The sequence below is a fragment of the Lichenostomus cassidix genome, chromosome 17, assembly GCF_008360975.1.
Source record: "Lichenostomus cassidix isolate B80296 chromosome 17, HeHo_3.0, whole genome shotgun sequence".
In the NCBI taxonomy this organism is placed as follows: Eukaryota; Metazoa; Chordata; class Aves; order Passeriformes; family Meliphagidae; genus Lichenostomus; species Lichenostomus cassidix.
The window spans coordinates 5275670-5292865 of NC_139497.1; the positions used below are offsets into that span (position 1 = coordinate 5275670).

At 47.7% G+C, this 17196-nt stretch overlaps 1 protein-coding gene across 2 annotated transcripts; it reads right to left on the bottom strand.

Moving 5' to 3' along the window:
• Positions 1–740: 740 nt before the first annotated feature.
• Positions 741–17181, bottom strand: MIGA2 (mitoguardin 2). 2 transcript variants are annotated; one of them, XM_085077067.1, is made up of 16 exons: positions 17063–17181; positions 15668–15910; positions 14820–15015; positions 13865–13977; positions 11701–11812; positions 11074–11213; positions 9483–9600; positions 9215–9315; positions 8609–8724; positions 8103–8175; positions 7798–7884; positions 7511–7609; positions 7000–7134; positions 6227–6280; positions 5134–5250; positions 741–5000 (listed from the first exon to the last, which is right to left on the bottom strand). In XM_085077067.1, exons 2-16 carry the CDS (start codon positions 15761–15763, stop codon positions 4797–4799), a joined length of 1761 nt encoding a protein of 586 aa, XP_084933193.1. In that variant the 5' UTR covers positions 15764–15910; positions 17063–17181; the 3' UTR covers positions 741–4796. The 2 variants fall into 2 exon arrangements, with proteins under 2 accessions (XP_084933193.1, XP_084933192.1); XM_085077066.1 differs by having other exon boundaries at positions 14820–15030.
• Positions 17182–17196: the final 15 nt, after the last annotated feature.

A 17196-nucleotide genomic window follows, 5' to 3' on the forward strand; every position in this document is an offset into this window, starting at 1 on the left:
AAAAATTTTCCTATCCACGAACACTTTATTTGCATATATCAGAGTTCATGACAGGCTTGCATTAATGCTAACAAAAGCTCGTTTTTACTTTTTTTATTTTTAAGCGTAGGGATGAAATTTTAATCACTGTGGAAGAAACAGCCTATCTGATTCAGTCTGGTTTCTCTATCGTTTGAAAATGAAAGTATTTAAATCCACTGTAGTTGTTTCAGAAGAGCAAGAAGATGATTGTCTTGCCTTGCTCAGCAGATAGGCAGCTCTGATACCAACCCGCAGGCTTTAGTCTGGGTTTCTCTCACCCAGTTTGGGAAGCTGATAAGTGCTACAAGAACTTGGACAATGTTTAAGAGGTTCTGCTCCTCACTGGGATTTCTGCTATCACTTCATCACAGCCTAGTCACACCACACCCCAACACAGCCAAACCACCACAGAAAAATCTGAAAAAGTAAACCCCACACTTTCCAACCACTGCTCAAAGTACAAGGAGTTGTTTTGTTTATTTTATAGCCCGCTTCATCTGTGGACTTGTCAGCAGACCCAGGAAGACTCCCCATGCAATCACACCCTTTAACTTTACATTTAAACCTTTCAAGTTCATCATTTTAGCTCTAGGAACAGCAAGCCCTGTTTGACACCATCACTAGCAGCAGAGGTGCCACCACAACTGTCACCTAAATCAGAAACCAAAGACTGAGTTTCTAGCACATTTCGCCAGGAAATTTAGGAACAAAAACCACAATCATGAAGGAAAGTTTTATTTGACTTGTAATGCCCACATCCTAAGATTAAAGATATTTTTTTAAAAATTAGCTGCAAAGAAAAAGATAGAAGCAAAACAAGAACAGATTTTTACACCTTTAGGAAATGAAGAAAAAAATAGGCACAAGTTTACATTCATTAGTTTCAGATATGGCAGAGGAATGTTCTACTGAAGAGGGATAAATAAAATCCTGCTTTCCCACCTCCCTGTATGAGACAACGCAAGTCATGCTCTTCAAAGCCACACTGATCTTGTAAATACAAGGCAGATTTTTCCTCATGATTTTTTTATTAATGTGCTTTAAAGATCACAAAGACCCTCCTAGAGCCATTTGGCATAGTCTCTACTTACATACTAAAGTACTGAGGATGTACTTTAACCTCTGGTGAAGCTTGTTACTACCTCCACGTAAAAAATGAAAGTCATGCATATTTTAAATTCTGTTTAAGCATCAGACACTACTGAGGGATTTTATTTCATAGCTGCTAAGCCACTTTAAATCCCCATCAATGTTAAAATCTTGCAAGTGTCAGCCCAGGATGATTTAACCCCTTGAGAATAAGAGTTCATCATAAAAAAAAGGCGAATGTCTTATCTCCAGGGATTCTACCTGAATACACATCTCAGCTGCTATTAATACTGAAGAACTTCCTTTGCTAAACACCATATGCTGGGGAAGGGATTTTCTAGGGATCTCAGGAAGCCAGAGGGCTGGCAGGTGTTCCATCATACCTTCTCACTCGACCCTGCAATACAGATGAATATGAGAGTCACGTTTTGGGCCGGGCTCTGCTCTGGGTGGGATCAGTAGAAGCAGCCTGAGGGCTGCGTCCCAAGCAGCTGAACACAGCCAGTCACTGACACCACTCTTTAAGCCAGGGAGAGCTTGTTCCACGGGAACAGCTCCTGTGAACCCGCTGATCCTTGCAGTTCCCTTCAGAGGCTGCAAAAACATTTCTGCCTTTCCTCTTGAGCTACACTGGGATTGGGACAAAGAGCAGCAATGAAATGAGGGGGAGGTTTAGAGAAGTCTAACATCCATCCCAGTCAAGATAAAACCAGTTTGTCTCGGCAAACATCCTTGGCTGGTGCAGGACCAAGTCACTGCTGGTGGCAAAGGAGGAGAACTCGACCTTCAAGAAGCTGTGGATGTTCCCGAGGCAGATTCCTCTTTACCTTAACTGGGAGGGCTGTGTAACCTACTTGCAATAAGGGCTAAGGAAAAGCATCAAGCTGTAGTAAAACAGTCTTTCTATATTTGATTGATTAGGAATTTACAATTTCTCAGCTTAAAAAGCCACAGTGCAAGTTAGTGTTTGCTTCAGGGGGACCCTGTTTCAGTATCCTCTCCTGCAAGGACACAAAAGCCCAAAGTCAGCAGCCAGTGTTCTTGTCTGTACACAAAACAGGCAGACTGCCCAAGCACTGAGGCCAAAAGACACTCATAATAGTAAATAAATACACATAAAACAACACTAAAAATGAGAATTTAACAGCACTGATTGTTTAGAATTACAGTCAATCTCATTACATTTATCTTCACATTTTAGCATCTTTTTAATCACTATACAAAAGCTGCTGAACTGACTCTTTCTTCTAAACCGGCCATACAAGAGCACAAAGCACTATCAACATTATTTTTTTTGGCAAAGTAACTTGCTTTCAGAATATACCACACTTTCAAATCACAGTTTACACGTAGCAGGTGTGCCATGCTAATACAATATCCTCCATTTCTTCTCTTCCTGCATACTGCCAGTAGCAAGTCACCTCAGAGACCTTTCCTAGTCTTCAACTGCTATCTCTTAGATCCTTCACATAACAATTTATTCCACGCAGCCTCACTTGGGGCAGCTGCTCCTAATTTCTGCCTCAGCATTGTCCTGTTTATTGCATTAATCTGGTTTCCAGGATAAGCCACATCAGTCTGATGTGCTTACAAAGCACCAGATGTTACTGTGCTCTACATGCACCCCCTGCAAACATCTCAGGAGCATTTCAAGGAATCACAGAACCACAGAATGGGTCAGGCTGGAAGAGACCACAGTGGGTCATCTGGTCCCACCTCCCTGCTCAGAGAGGGTCACCCTAGACCACATGGCACAGCACATTTATCTGCTCCTTTTATGTCCTCCTGTTTACTTTTTTTCTCTGTTTACTTCCTTCCTGCTTTTACCAGCAGAATCCACATTAGATGTCTGAAGAGGAAGAAAGCATTTGTATTCTCCAAGCCCACGCACTGACTTTCCACTCATATGGAAATTCCAGATTCTACTTTTTTTTTCCCCCTTGCAAAAATACGTCCAGATAAGCCTTATGTCTTTCACCCAGAACAGACACAAGAGATAACTAATCAGTCTGGAACAAAAACAGCGAAGCTCATGTTTTTGTGGAAGTCCTGAAGAGCTCCTCATTCTCAGGGTGGAACTTGGAGCTATATGTAGGCTGAAACAGGAGAAGGCACAGGCTGGATCTCAAGCTTTATCTGTGGCATTGCACTCACAGAGGATTCAACCAAATCACTGCAAACCTCACACAAAAGCCAGGACTGCCTCTAGTCAATGGCATGAAGCTGAGTCAGGGGAGGTTTAAGTTGGATGTCAGGAAAAGGTTTTCTACACAGAGGGTTGTCAGGCACTAGAACAGGCTCCGCAGGGAAGTGGTCACAGCACCAAGCCTGTCTGAGTCCAAAAGCTTTGGACAATGCTCTCAGCATAACATGGGATTGTTGGGGTGTGCTGTGCAGAGCTAGGAGCTGAACTCGATGGTCCTGATGGGTCCCTTCCAGCTCAGCATATTCTATGATTCTGTGATTCTTATGATTCTGTAAGTCCAGCACACTCCACTGCTGCTGTCCTACGTGAGTATCGAACTCAACTCACATCCCAAAGCAGCCAGATTCCAGGTGCTGGCTGGCCAGTCAGGATACCAGCATTTGAGAAGCACTACCAGGTCATACACACATACATCTAATCATTACCCCAAACTATGCTGTATTTCTTAGGACTGACAGACTGTAAAGAGCAATTTCCTCTCTAGAAGCTTGATCCCAGCTCTCCAACTAACCACATGCATAACCTCACATCCAACATCTACACCTCTCACTACCTTGTGCATAACAGCAATAGGCACCATATTTTTAACCTTTCCCTCTACTTGTACACACCCCACACCTCCTACCCAGCAAAAGCTGCTGCTGGCTCATTCTGAAATCCAGCAAGGCACTTTGATGGATGTCAAAGACTTTGTGCAAGCAAAGGCAGGATGCAAATCCCCCCTCCTCCTCACACTAACCTGCCTTAGGGGCAAACACAGACCTCAGCAACCTCCTAAGCAAGGATGACCAGGACACAGAGCCTGTCATCTGGTCTGCAAAGAGCAGCAACACCAAGGGAACAGACCAATTTCCCTAGAGCTTCAGACTGCTTACAAAAGTCTGCATTTTACTTCAGTGCTTTACAGAACTATTTCTTCCTCCCCGGGAAAGAAAACTTCGCTAGTCACATTGCATGTGTTAACACACTTAAGGTAAAAATCAGCAGTAATTAATGTCTGTAGGAACACAGAAGAGAGGAACAGTAATGAAAATCCCAAAGCAAGCAAAGCCTCCTTGAGAAGCTAGTGGTCAAGTCAAGAATTTACTAATGATATTCCTGTTCCCACACACAACCGTAAACATCAGGGATTTACCTCCCAGAAAACACAGGCAAAACAGGTACATACATTGCCCTATTCAAGAGAATTGGGCAAAAATCTGGGCCCAGGCAGTTCAGGACACAAGGTATATATGAAACATTGAAAGTAATAATAATAAAAAAAGAACAGGAAGGTGGAACAAAGAAGGAATTCAAACCATAAGCTGGCAAGTGGTCCTGGATCCATCCCAGCAAACACTACTGGCTACAAAAAGCAGAAGGTCCCACCAGATTGCTGCGTGTTCACACAGTCTTGCCGCCACTGCTGCACTTTGCAGGTAGTTTTATCCATCTCTGGGAGGAAAAGGTCCTTGTACAAAAGTGTTTTCCTGCCCTGACATCAGATGAGCTCCTCCTTCAGTGGCTCGGTTTCCCCAGGCAGCATGCCATTCATCTCTGGGGAGGTCTCAGTGCCCAGATATCCCAAGAGGATCTCGCTGCGCCGCCGCGACAGCTGCAAAATGTCCTCTGCCAGCAACTGTACTGTCGTGTACCTCACGTTGTCGAAGTCAAACATGTCCTTCAGATACTGGACTATCTGGTGCTGCAAAGAAAGGAAGGTTTACAGTCAGACCCCCTTCACCTGATGGTACCACAGCCACCAAGGGCACACATCTGCAGTTTTAAGCCAGCAGACAGGAATTCCACACAGATGAGGTACAGAAAAGCCACCTTACCTTGAAGAAACTGCAGACTTCGGACAGCTGCTGCTTGGGCCCCAGAAAACCAAAGGCTAGAACAGGACTGACATGCTCCGATACGGAGTAGAAATGAGAGATAAAGCCATCTGGTACCTGCCACAGGGAAGGACAGAATTAGCTGGTCTTCATTCTCAGACAGAATTAGCAGCTTATTCCGTATCAGCCACCAACTTCCCTGCCAGAGAGGACCAAGCTTCAGTAACTGAAATTAAGAGCTATTTGGAGTTTCATAGTTTTCCTATGAAACTACTTTTATCTTTCAGATCCCTTGAAGGATGACTAGAGCTTTCCATCTTCATGTTTTTCTAAACTGCTATTTCAAGAGGAAAATGAACAGAAGAAAATGAAAAGCTATCACCAGCCAGCCTTTATAGCCTCTATTTATAATTTGCTGACCAAGCCAGGAAAGGACATGCAAATATCCGAGGCAGAGCTACTGCATGACAGCACCAGTAGAGCTTCCAGTGCTCTCATTTCTCTCTGTGCCATCTCAGAAGCCAAACCCAATCATAGCAGCTGGCTGAGAGATTGAGCTGAAAACTTGCCAGGGGCCACAGACTCCATGGCAGAACCAGGGTTATGAAGTTGTGGCTTCCTGTTCCCCAGCTCCATTAACTCATCTGCTGTGATTCTTTAGGAAGTCACAGATTTAAGTGAAACTCATCAAGTAATGGCTAATTAGCATCAGCAGCGGGGAGTGGAGCAGTGCCTGAGCCATTCTTTTTGCTGCCAGCAAGGAAAATACAATTCAGGAGCAGTCCCTTGTTGCTTGGGGTCTGTGGCCATTCCTACAGTATTGTGAGCAAGGAAAGGGAACATCAGACAGGCAAGGCTGTCTTTTGAAACTTCACAGTAAGAAAAAGGGAGAATAAACTCAGACTGATTCAGTAAAATACTGGTATGGCACTGGAGCAGTGACAACAGGACCTCAGGGCTCTAAAGCATCACAAAGAATGTGATTCTGTTCAGTCTTCTACCACCTAAGATTTTGCACTTTGTCAAGATCTATGTGTTCTCCTTTCAGCTGCAAATACATTAGATTTTTTCCCTTTTGATTAATTTTGCTTACCATCAGAAGCCTCCTTTTTGCTTTCAGAACTGACCAGCAGGCAGTTGCTAGAGCCTACAATTAACAGAAAGGCACCATTAGTTACTGGGATTGCTTGAAAAAACCCGAAGTTTACAACACATTGTCATCAAAACATCAAAGCAGTGGCCCTTTTGTGCCAACAACTCTAAAATGACAAAATTGAAGTGAACTGGAAGCAGATTTAGCCACTTCAGATCCATTCCAGAGATGCCAAAGGGTTTTGGAAGATTGTTAATATGATCTGACATAGTTGCCCAACAGCCCACGATCCCCTGTAAGCAGACAGCTGTTACAAAGTACCATTTTATTCTCAGTCTGTGAAACTAATCAGTCTTAAAAATACAGCTGGGGGGCAGGACTAAAGGAAAGCTTTGCAATGTGAGCTTCAGTGTCTGCTGAGGTACTGCCAGAATGAATAGCCATGTGCTAAACACCACACATATTTTTCCCTGCATTTTGACCCTCTTATTCTCATTCACAAAAATAGGTGCTGTCATCTTTTAACATCTCCATGGCATCACTGATCAAAGCCCCTACAGCCATAAGTCTGGCTGCCAACCAGATGCTTTCAAAATAAGGAAAAGCTTCCCTGTAAACAATTTCCATTCACAAGAAGACTGTTGTTTAGAGCTTCAGGAAAGCGTGGCATTTATAAAGAGAGGATTCAGCCCAGCCGGGAAGGATGAGGTTATGCTCTTTTCTGGCCTTGGCACTGATCTCACACTCACACCAGCACTCCCCGTCTCACGCACCGTCTCCTTGAAGCTGTCGGACAGCCAGCGGTTGCGCAGCACGGCCAGCACGGAGGAGGGAGGGTTCTCCAGGTCCTCAAAAGCATCCATGAGGATGAAGTCCAGCACAATATCAAAGAAGCTCATGCACACCACCTGTCAGAGAGCAGAACAGTCTGTAAAGGGAACAGGTTTTAAAAAGAGAGACAGACAGTCTCTTTTGGTTTGAAGCAACAAAATGTAACAAGCTGAAGTCAATGTCATTATACTTCAGCAGCAGCTCTTTCACTCCTAGGCCATTCCTACATAGGCATTATAATACTATCACAGTGGTTTGGCTTGTAAGGGACTTTAAAACCATCCAGTTCTACCCCCTGTCATGGGCAGGGACACCTTCCACTAGACCAGGTTGCTTCAAGCCCCATCCAGCCTGGCCTGGAGCACTTCCAGGGATGGGAATGCCACAGCCTCTCTGGGCAAGAATTATCTTTCAACTCCTCTACAACTCTGTAACGACAATGTCTTTACCAACCCCTCTTCCCTCCAGCTCCTGCTGAGTGGTTGGCCAGGTCTCTTGCTTCAGGGCGTAGCGCAGCATCTCCTCATAGCTTTCCAGGAAAGCTTTGGGATTCTGGGAGAGCAGAGAAACAAAACAGAAGTCTGACTACCCAGATTTTAACTGACATCAACATCACAGCAGTCACCAGCATGCAGGTGAAGTTTTCTTCTTCCAATACACTGGACAAACTCCGGGGTGGGATAGGGGAACAAGTATGCCTGTGCTCAAGACACAGCTTACTTGTTATACAAACTGCCTACCTTTTCAGCTTTTGTCATCAGTCCTATCACCATCTGCTTCCCAACCTCCCCAAAAAACAGCTGATTGCTTTCATCCTCCAGCAGCTCCTGCGAAGGGAACACAGATACCATCCTGTGAGCACCTACACATCCTCAAATTCTGAGCTGGGAGAAAATATTACAGGACATGAAACAGTGCAATGCTGTACACAGCAGTGTTGTTAACCTTGAATAAACTGGAATCTAGGAAACAAAACTGCACTCTCCAGGACATGCTGCTGGCAGCCACCTGCCATGGAAACCCAGGAGCCTGAAGCCCTTCTCACCTGGAATGCCTGTCTGACACAATGTAGCTTTGCCAGGAAATCCTGGTCACTGTAGCAGCCAAGGAGCTCTGTCCTAAAGGGAAAAGGGAAGAACTTCATGAATTCCAGTTCTCCTGATGTTGGTGTTCCTACTAACTATGGTCTGCTAAAAACAAAAAACTAAATTCCCAGTCTGTGCATAGGAGAAAGGAACAGTCACGTTCCCTTTACCCAGCTCCCTGGGGGAACAGATCACCTCTGCCAGGCTGGTGCAGGACTATGCCAGCCTCCCAGAACAGTCACACTTCCTATCACTAATTTTCTGGGACCATTACTCTTTCTTAACATGTGTGTCCCTAAAATCTGGGGTTCATTCCCTGGGAAGGCCAAACTAGCAGGAAGGATGCTGTGATTTTACAACCCCAAAGGGTTATTCTGGTTATGGGACTGCTCAAAGGCAAATGATGTGTTCACAGTGCCCCAAGGAGCCTTGACACAAAGCCCCACAGCTCCAGCTGGCTCTTCACCTCAGCGTCCGGCACGCGACCTTCCCCTCTTTCACCAACTGCAGAGCTTCTTCATATGCTGCCACTGGCTTGGACAGGTGGAATGGCATTTCGTCAAAGGGGAGAGAGTCAAAGAGCTGAAGAGGTAACAAGAGACATGGGAAGAACAAAACAAGCTCATTAAATATTTGCAAATACACAAGACTGCACACAAGCAAAGTGGACCTTCTTCAGAGAATCTTCAGTGAGCAAAGTCTGTCAGTGACAATTATGTCATGCAAAGATATTTCTTTTACCACGAAAAGCTGTCTCAGCTCTGACACACCTCAATATCCCCTAAAATTTACACCACCAAGCCACCTTATGTTAAATAATAGCACTTTTCTAGCTGTTATGGCATGTTTTGTACAGTAGATAGGAAGACAACATGGAAGTGCTGGTTGGAAGAGCCTGCATCATCCCCCTAATTAAAAAACTTTTCCCAAAATCCATCATGAACCACCCCCAGCTTGGGGTTGTTGCTCTGTGTTTGATCATCTTCCTCTCTCCAGATGTGTTTGTCTCTGCTGCCTTTGTGCCTTCCCTCCAAGCCACTGGGCTGTGTCACACAGCTGACACTTCAGTCACCTCTGCTGCAGAGAAGAAGGAATCCTCTGAAGCTGAGCTGTCTTCGTCATCCGTCCGCAGCCGCAACGATCCATCCGCCAATGGAAGCATTAAAGTCTTCTCTGGAGGAGAGAGAGAAGCCACATGTGTTGGAGTTCATGGACCAACATTCCTCTTAGCTCCTGTGCTCTCACCCACTCCCACTTTGTCACTCCTCCATTGCCTGGATTACAGAAAAGACATAAAACTAGACAGGAAATTGGCGTTTTACTGCAGCCAGGTGCCCTACCCAGATCCAGCAGCACACTGTCTGATGGAAGTGAGGAGCCAAACTCTTCCTGGAGGTGGTAGGCTCGGTGCAAGAGGGACTCCAACTTCTCAGCAAACTCCCTTTTCTGGGACTCCTCCTGCAATACACATAAATGCCACCTTTAGTTAGCCAGCTAGGCACAGACAGATTGGACAGCACAAATATGGGAGGAAATTTTCAGTAAAAATGGGATTTGCAGTTTGCAGATTAAATGATTAAAAATAAAAAGAGAGAGGAGTCATTAATCCTACAATGCAGCTAATAATGCACGGGGAGGGAAGCTTCTACACAGCCTACTCAAACCCTCTGGCTTTTCAGCTTCACAATTTTGTTTTTCTGTTAAAAAAGGAAAGAACTAAAGAACTTTAGCATGCCATCCAGAAAAACAGGTATTTTAATGAGTTACAGACCACTTAATTCTCCTGCCTTGTGACTTTAGCCTAATTTCAAGGAAAAATCACATCAGGAAACCTGTGTTGTATGTAACAAGATATCCAGAACTGGATAACAGAGTATTTAGATTAAGGTGCTGGGCATAAACAATGTTTGCTGTAAGCAACACAGGAGGATGGAAAAAAAAGGTGTGGGGAAAATAAGACTTAAACAGCATCTTGCCTTCACGCCCCTACGTTTGCATGAGTATCTCACCCAGAAGACAGAAGCATTAACAAGCACAAAATCTATTTTCATAATGAATCAACTGGTTTAAAGGCAGTTTTAGAAACACTACAGGGCTCTTCAAGGAGAGCCAACAACAACAGAACCCAGATTTGACTTGGATAAATATTATCCAGCACAAAAGACAAATGTCCCACATCCTTACTACACCAGACTCTGTTTACAAAAGGCTGGGAACACTTTTTTCCCAGTGAGAACTCCTGGAGAGCTGGAAGTTCAGCTCCTTTCACAGTCCTGAGTTCCAGCAGGTTTTTTTAGCTTTGTGGCTGTCACTGAGCCATTCTAGTTTCATTCTTCTCATATCACAGGTCTCCTCTGCAAATTCCTCAAGTCCCAGACAGCAAGGGGCTGTCCTAAAACGGTGGTTTCTGTAGCTGCAGGGTGAGTGAGTGACACATCTCTCTGCAGGGAACAGGGCCATACTCAGCCCCTACTGAGTTACCACTGCTTCCCTCATTCACACACACACAGCTGGGCTCTGCTCTCCACCCAGCTCCCAGAAGTGACCAACGAGATCTCCACTTTCAAATGCATTTAACAATTAGAGACAACACTGCCAGCCAAAGCATTGCTGCATTCATCATAGCCTTTTCTCACCACAGGCTGTGCCACGGGAGGACACGTGTGACAGTGAGTGACACAAGGCTGGAAGGTGGGTAGGAAAGCTGGGGAATGAGGGGGCGAGACGTATTAAAAAGAGAAAGAAATTAAAAACACCCACTCTCATTGCATAAGGAAGCTGCAGATACAGACAGCTCTTAAACAGTCTGGACTGACTCTGCCCTTAATTTGCTCTCCTTTTAACCTCCCACTGTTTACTGCTTCTAGCATCCAGGCTGGCATTTCAGCATGCTCCCCAGCTGGCAAATGCAAGGGGAAAGTGGGGACCTACCTCTGAAATGTTCTCAGACATGCTCTCTTGCTGTTTCCTGCTGTCCCAGGGCACAGGGGTGCTGGTGCAAGTATTGTCCCTCTGCCTGATGCTCAGTGCCTGTTCCCATTTCTGCAGGGCCTCCTCAAACAGCTCCATGCCTGGAAATGCAACCAAATACCAGCTATGAGAGTCCCAAGGCACTCAGGAACAAAGAGGTACAGGATGAGTCTTTGCTCACTCAGACAATCCAGCAAAGAGGGAAATCCTCTGCAACTTATACAACAAACATATTCTATTTCTTTCCCTTTTAAATACGGTTTATTTTGGATTAGAAGGGGAACATCCCTAAATTAGTCAAAATGTTTTCTGTGTTACTTCCAAAATCTGAAATGCACAAGATGAGCCTGTTGCTCCAAACCAGCATTTTGAAAGCCAATTATTCACCGACAAAAATGTTTTTTTTTTAAAGAGAACATGGGATGTTTATAACTAAGAAGTGACTGAATTTAAGCTGAGAATGGAAAGGAACTTTCTTTTAGAGCTCTACATTGAGCTGCTGATGCTCTATGTCAATTCTCACCCTCTTCTTGCCCTCACAGTGATAAACAACCTTCCCAGGGCGATGTTACCCGTGTGCCTGCTTACCTTGAACATAGAGGCTTTCTGCACTGGAATCACCAATGGCTCCAGCATCTCCCATTGCCTGGGCCTCCCACATCCCTGGGGGTATTGGACTTGAGGAGTTGACTGCTACCATCTGCAGGAAGGGAGCAGAGGGCACCAAATGCCTTTTGAATTCTCTCCAAGGTTAGAGATGGTAAGATCACACAAACACCACCACCAGATAAACTTCAACAAAAAGGCATTTTCCTTCCCCATGTCTGCCCTTGTGCTCTCATGTACTGATGAGCACTAAAAGGAGAACACTGATGGGGGCAACAGCCAAGGAAAGCTCCAAAGCAATTGCTACAAAGGCACCAGGATTTTCATGGAAAGCTCATGTCAGCCCCAGCTGTCTGTATGGAAAATACTGGGGGTGGCAGGGAAGCAACCACAGTCCAAACAAAGGAACAGTTTCCCAGAAAAAATAGAGCTGAGGAATCCCCAGAGGGCAAGGGGATTCCTCACTCTTTGTAACCAAAGCCTCTCCTGGGAGGCCTGAGAACTACAATCCACACAGCAGTGTCAGCTTTGTCCAATTTCACACCAGGGCATCAATGTCTTCTAAACTCTGACCTAATAAAGTGCTGGATTCAACACTATCAGTGACCAGTGTTTTCCTGTGGCTTTGAGAAAGATGTCCAAATGTGAGCCTGGTACTATAAAAAAAAAGCTACAGTAATCAGCTGACAGACGAATTCTTGCCCTGCCTCTATTGATCAATCCCTGTGGAATGTTAATAAATCACCTTGAGATCCAGATCTGCAAATCATCGGTTCACTGCTGCCAATTTACTTACTGGATGGCAAAGAGGAGCCCAGGAAGCAAATGAGAGCACAGACAAAACCTGCAGCTGTGCAAAAGATGAGCTGTTTTTCCATCAAGTAATATGAAAACTGTAAGCACAGGGTCAGCATATCTGTACAGAAACAAAGCCCCCTCCATGGGGAAATCCCCACCCAGGCACCAGCAGTGGATAAAGGACTTTGTGGATTGCTTTCTATCTAAAGAAAAACGGAACTTCAGTGATACCAAACTGAACAGCATCTGTGTGAACTGAGAAGCCATGGGGGAATTACATGGATGTGAGTCCTGCCAGAGGGGAAAGAGGCCAGAGCTGGACACAGCTTGGTGCTCACTGACAGATCCCATTAGATCCCAGTTCCCCAGGGAATGCTGTGCTGTGCCCAGCGCTGTGCCAGCACTGCCGCCTGCTGGAGACACACTTTGGCCAGCACGGATTTTGGCAACTTCTGGTGCTTTAGCTGTACTAAAAACAGCAACACCAGCATGTCCTGTGGGGTGCTAGTACCCGACAGCTCCCTTCAAAAGGGTGATTTTCCCCTCTCCTTGCCCCAGCATTGCCAAGCAGCCTCTGAGCCTGGAGGATGCCAAGGGAGGTCTTTGCAGCAACTCACAGAGGTTCATCTGTGCCACCCCTGCTCCAACAAAACATGAGGCTCTGAGCAATGGGGATGTGAAACAGGTCTTGAAGCCACAAATGCTTCTGGTTTTGGTCTCACAAAAGGTGGATATAAGCCCTGATGGCCTCTCCTGCCTGGTTAAGCCTGAATTACCTGTACTCATAGACTGCTTTTGGCTTTGGAGGAGGCAGAACGACTAAGCTGTGCTCTCAAGCTGTTTCCTGAACAGAGATATCAGATTTTGGTAGTTAATTTGGTTATAAGAACAAAGCAAGCTGTGAGCAGTCCCAGCACAGAAGGGAGGGGCTGCTGGGCCACTCAAACCCCCACTGTGGAGGGAAGCAAACAAGCTCCCCATTGCTGTGAGACCCAGCAACAACCCAGACTCACTCTTTGGGGGTCACAGAGAGCTCCAAGGAATCATGGCCATTTCCCACAAGGAAATCCCTCCTGCAGCTCCTCCTTAGCCAAAGAACTGTGAAGTATCCTGAAGTTCTTGGCCTCTGGAAATTGCTGCTCTGATTTCACACAGGAAACTCCAGACATTCAGTGCAAGGTTAATATCAGAACCCGCCCTACAATTACACTGCAATCTGCTCTGCTCCAGAGGCTTTGGCATTCTCCATGGGCCAGCACCAGCCCAAGGACTTGGTGATCTCATGACAGGTACGTGCACTCACATCTCTCAGCCCTGCTTCTCCCAGCCCTGCCAAAAAGGTCCTTACCGAGGCAAGGCTGTGGGAGGAACTGGAATGTTTGCTGGGCTCAATGGAGGAAATCCCGCTGAGTGTGTCGTTGCTCTTGCTGCCAGGGCTCTGGACTCTCCTGCTGGAGTATCCTGCAGTTGGGAAGGTCACACAAAACCAGGATTTTAGGCCCAGGTGACTGCAGCAGGGAATAGGGAGGGGAATATCACCCTGTCCAGTGTGACTGTGAACGGGCAAAGCAGCATACAATACCTAGAAACAATCCACAGATCTCCTGTCTGCTCTGCTTTGCTCTGAGACTAAGAATGCTGGTGTCAGTAGGGATCTGAGTCTGAGGAATGAATTCACTGCTTATGGATAGCAAAAGGCAAGTGGAAACAAGGAAAAACTCTTGTACCTTCCCTCAGGACAGGCAGAGCATGGACACTGTTCCCTCGATTTTCACACATTTCACCAAAGGCTTAATCCCTAAAGTGTTTTGCTGAGGGCCTGGGTCAGTCTTATCCCTAAAATCAGCACAAGCAGGTGAGGAAGCTGCCCATGATCTGGCTGTCACCACAGAGCTGGATGAACACTCCCAACTCCCCAGCCTGGCCCCAGCCACCCTCCCCTCCCCTGAGATGAGCACAGGACCTGCACTGACATCACGAGATCAATGTGGAACCAGGTCACTGCATGCCTGGGTCGTTATTAGCTGGGCAGCCTTGTAATGGTCCACAGGCTGCCTGCAGGAAAGGGGATGTGAGCTGCAAAACTCACTGAAAACCTCAGGACACCTTTTTTCCCCCAATGACTGTGAGCTCAGTCTCTCCCTTTGCTCCCCAAACCCTGTGTTCATAGCACTGCACTTCAGAATTCCCACTTCATTCCACATCCAAACACTACACAAATGGCTTTGCCTTCCTCTCCCCACACCTTCCCACCTCTCCCTGTACAACCTCCTTGGGGATTTCTCCCCTTTTGCAAGGCCAACCTTTCTTCACAGAGGAGACCCTCCTGGTTGGCAGGATGGGCACTGTGATCCCTCCTGGTTTAAAGCCGCACTTGTCCGGAGCAATCTGCTTCTTTCGGCGGCGCCGGCGCTTCAGCTGGTGAGCTGCAAGAGCCAAGGCCACTGTCCCCAGAGCTGTGGCAAACAGCACCTTGCGCAGGCCTGGAGAGAGCCGCAGCTGAGAGAAGACAGACTTTAAACACAAAAGAAATGGAAGAGCAACGATGAAAAACCAATTCCACTGCCCTTTTATTTTAAACAAAAAAACAACCAGTCTTAAACATGAAACACCTTGGCCTTAGCCTCCCACCCACAAAACACGGCCCCTGCTGCACAACTAACACATAGCAGCAGAGAGACTGTGGAGCATCACTTTGACAGGACCTGGAGAACTTGATCTCAATCCTCATTACCAAAACACATGGCAAAATCTGCACACAGCCTGGGACAGATGCAGTCCAGGTTACCCAAATTCAGCTCTGAAACCCTGATGTGAAGCTGAGCTTTACTGCTCCAAGTGCTGCATCACTACAAGTGGGGAACATATTACTCTTCTTTAAAAGACAAGTCTTTTTTTAGCACCTTTGATGAAGAGAAAGATTGAACCTGGGTGTTCTCCCAGGGAGGGATGTGGGAAGTGCTTTTCTCTGCTCTCCAAGCCCACTCTGAGCAACTCTCTTTCACCACCCCGAACTCTCCCAGCAATTCCTCCAAACCCTCAAACTTTCCAGGTCCCCCAGCACCACCCCATTGTGCCTCCATCTCACACAGACAACCCCACAGAGCCAACCCAAGGAATGTGACAGGAAAACCTTTCCTGCTCCTTGTACCTGCCCAAATGTCGTGTAAACAAACACGGGGATCTCTGCCACGGTCATTGCCAAGGCCTGCATGATGGACATTCCCTCTGTCCTTCTAAATGCCATGTCTGCACAAGGATCTTGGCACCTTCAGGGGCCACTATGGGGAAGAGCACTTGTGGATGCTGTGTGAGCTGCTCAAAAAGGAATCCAACTTTTCTCGGACATCTGGCTCAGAGTCCTGGGGTTGGCCTTCATCCAGCAATCCTCCTCCTGTGGGAAGAGGGGAAAAATCAGATGAGGGAGGGGAGCACATGCCCTGCTCCTCCTTGCACTACACAAAATACACGCCAGGTCACTCGGAGCAGCAAATCTAAATCATCTCACCCACAGCAGCAATTCAGGAGCAGATTCACAACTGCTCTACAGCAGCAGCACCCTCGGATTTGACAGCTCCCAGAGATTTCTACACGTACCACAACTGGCTGCACATTGGAGGGATTTTGTTTGCAGTCGCCATACAAAAAAACCCCCAATTATCCCAAATAACCACAGGCATGTTTTCACTGCCAAAACTCTGCTTTCACACAGTTTTCTGTGCATCACAGCCCTGCTCAAGAACCACGACTCAAAGGGGGTTTGCCCAGGAGATTTCAACGCTGCTCGAGTTCCCTCAGAGCTCTGCCGGCAGGGCTGAGCAGGAGGGATGTGCTCCCGTCAAGGACAGCGCGACAGAAGGCACCGATGTGTGACCCCAAAGCCGTGTGACCAAGCCTGACACCCACCTAGCCCCAGCGCCCCGGGAGCACCTTACGGAATGCTCTCCGGGCAGCGGGAGCCCGCAGAGAGCAGGCACGGGCGATGGGCTCTCCCCGCAAGGTTAAACACAACGTCCTGGCCACAGCGGAGATGAGAAGAGTGAAGTGCAAGAGATTTTGGGCACAGAAAGCAGCCTGAGGTTACCGCACCGGGATGGGGAGTACAGGCACCGAGGTACCGAAGCAGCCCCTCTGTCCGGGCATTTCCCTCCAGCCCTGCCCGCCGTGGGCACCCAGCGCCGGGGGTTGAACCCACCGGTGCGGCGGGGAGCGCCCCACGGGACCCCCGCACCTGCACTGCAGCGCGCCGGGCCCTGCAGAGAGGGCTCCCGCACCGCCGGCATCCCCCGCACCCCCGAGCATCCCCCCTGCGCCCTCGGGTGCCTCGCACCCCGGCAGCATCCCCGGCCCCCTACACTCATTCACCCCGGGGGCATCTCCGCCGCCCCCGCCCGCGGAGATCCCGCACCCCCTGCGCTCTCCACCCCCATGACCGGCTTCAGCCGGGGGTCCCCGGCTCCGCGCTCCCCCCTGCATCCCCCCTCCCTAACGATGGTGCGGCCCGGCGGGCCCGGCCCCGCGAGCGGGCGCGGGCGGCACCACTCACCGCGGTGGGGGGGGCGCGCGGCCCCGCTCGGCGCCCTCTCCCCGCGCCGCGCGCCATGGCCGCGGAAGGGCAGCGTCTCCTTCCCCCGCGCCGCAGCCCACCCCGCCGGGGGCGGGGCCACGGCGAGACTCCGC

What these genes read in the sequence shown, in the direction of transcription:
- MIGA2 (XM_085077066.1), bottom strand. Translation starts at nt 15,763, where the DNA reads ATGGCATTTAGAAGGACAGAGGGAATGTCCATCATGCAGGCCTTGGCA. An exon ending in AGAAAGCCTCTATGTTCAAG is followed by an intron (nt 11,214 to 11,700) that starts GTAAGCAGGCAC and finishes TTGCATTTCCAG; the next exon opens with GCATGGAGCTGTTTGAGGAG. An exon ending in CAAAAAGGAGGCTTCTGATG is followed by an intron (nt 5,251 to 6,226) that starts GTAAGCAAAATT and finishes TCCCTGTGGCAG; the next exon opens with GTACCAGATGGCTTTATCTC.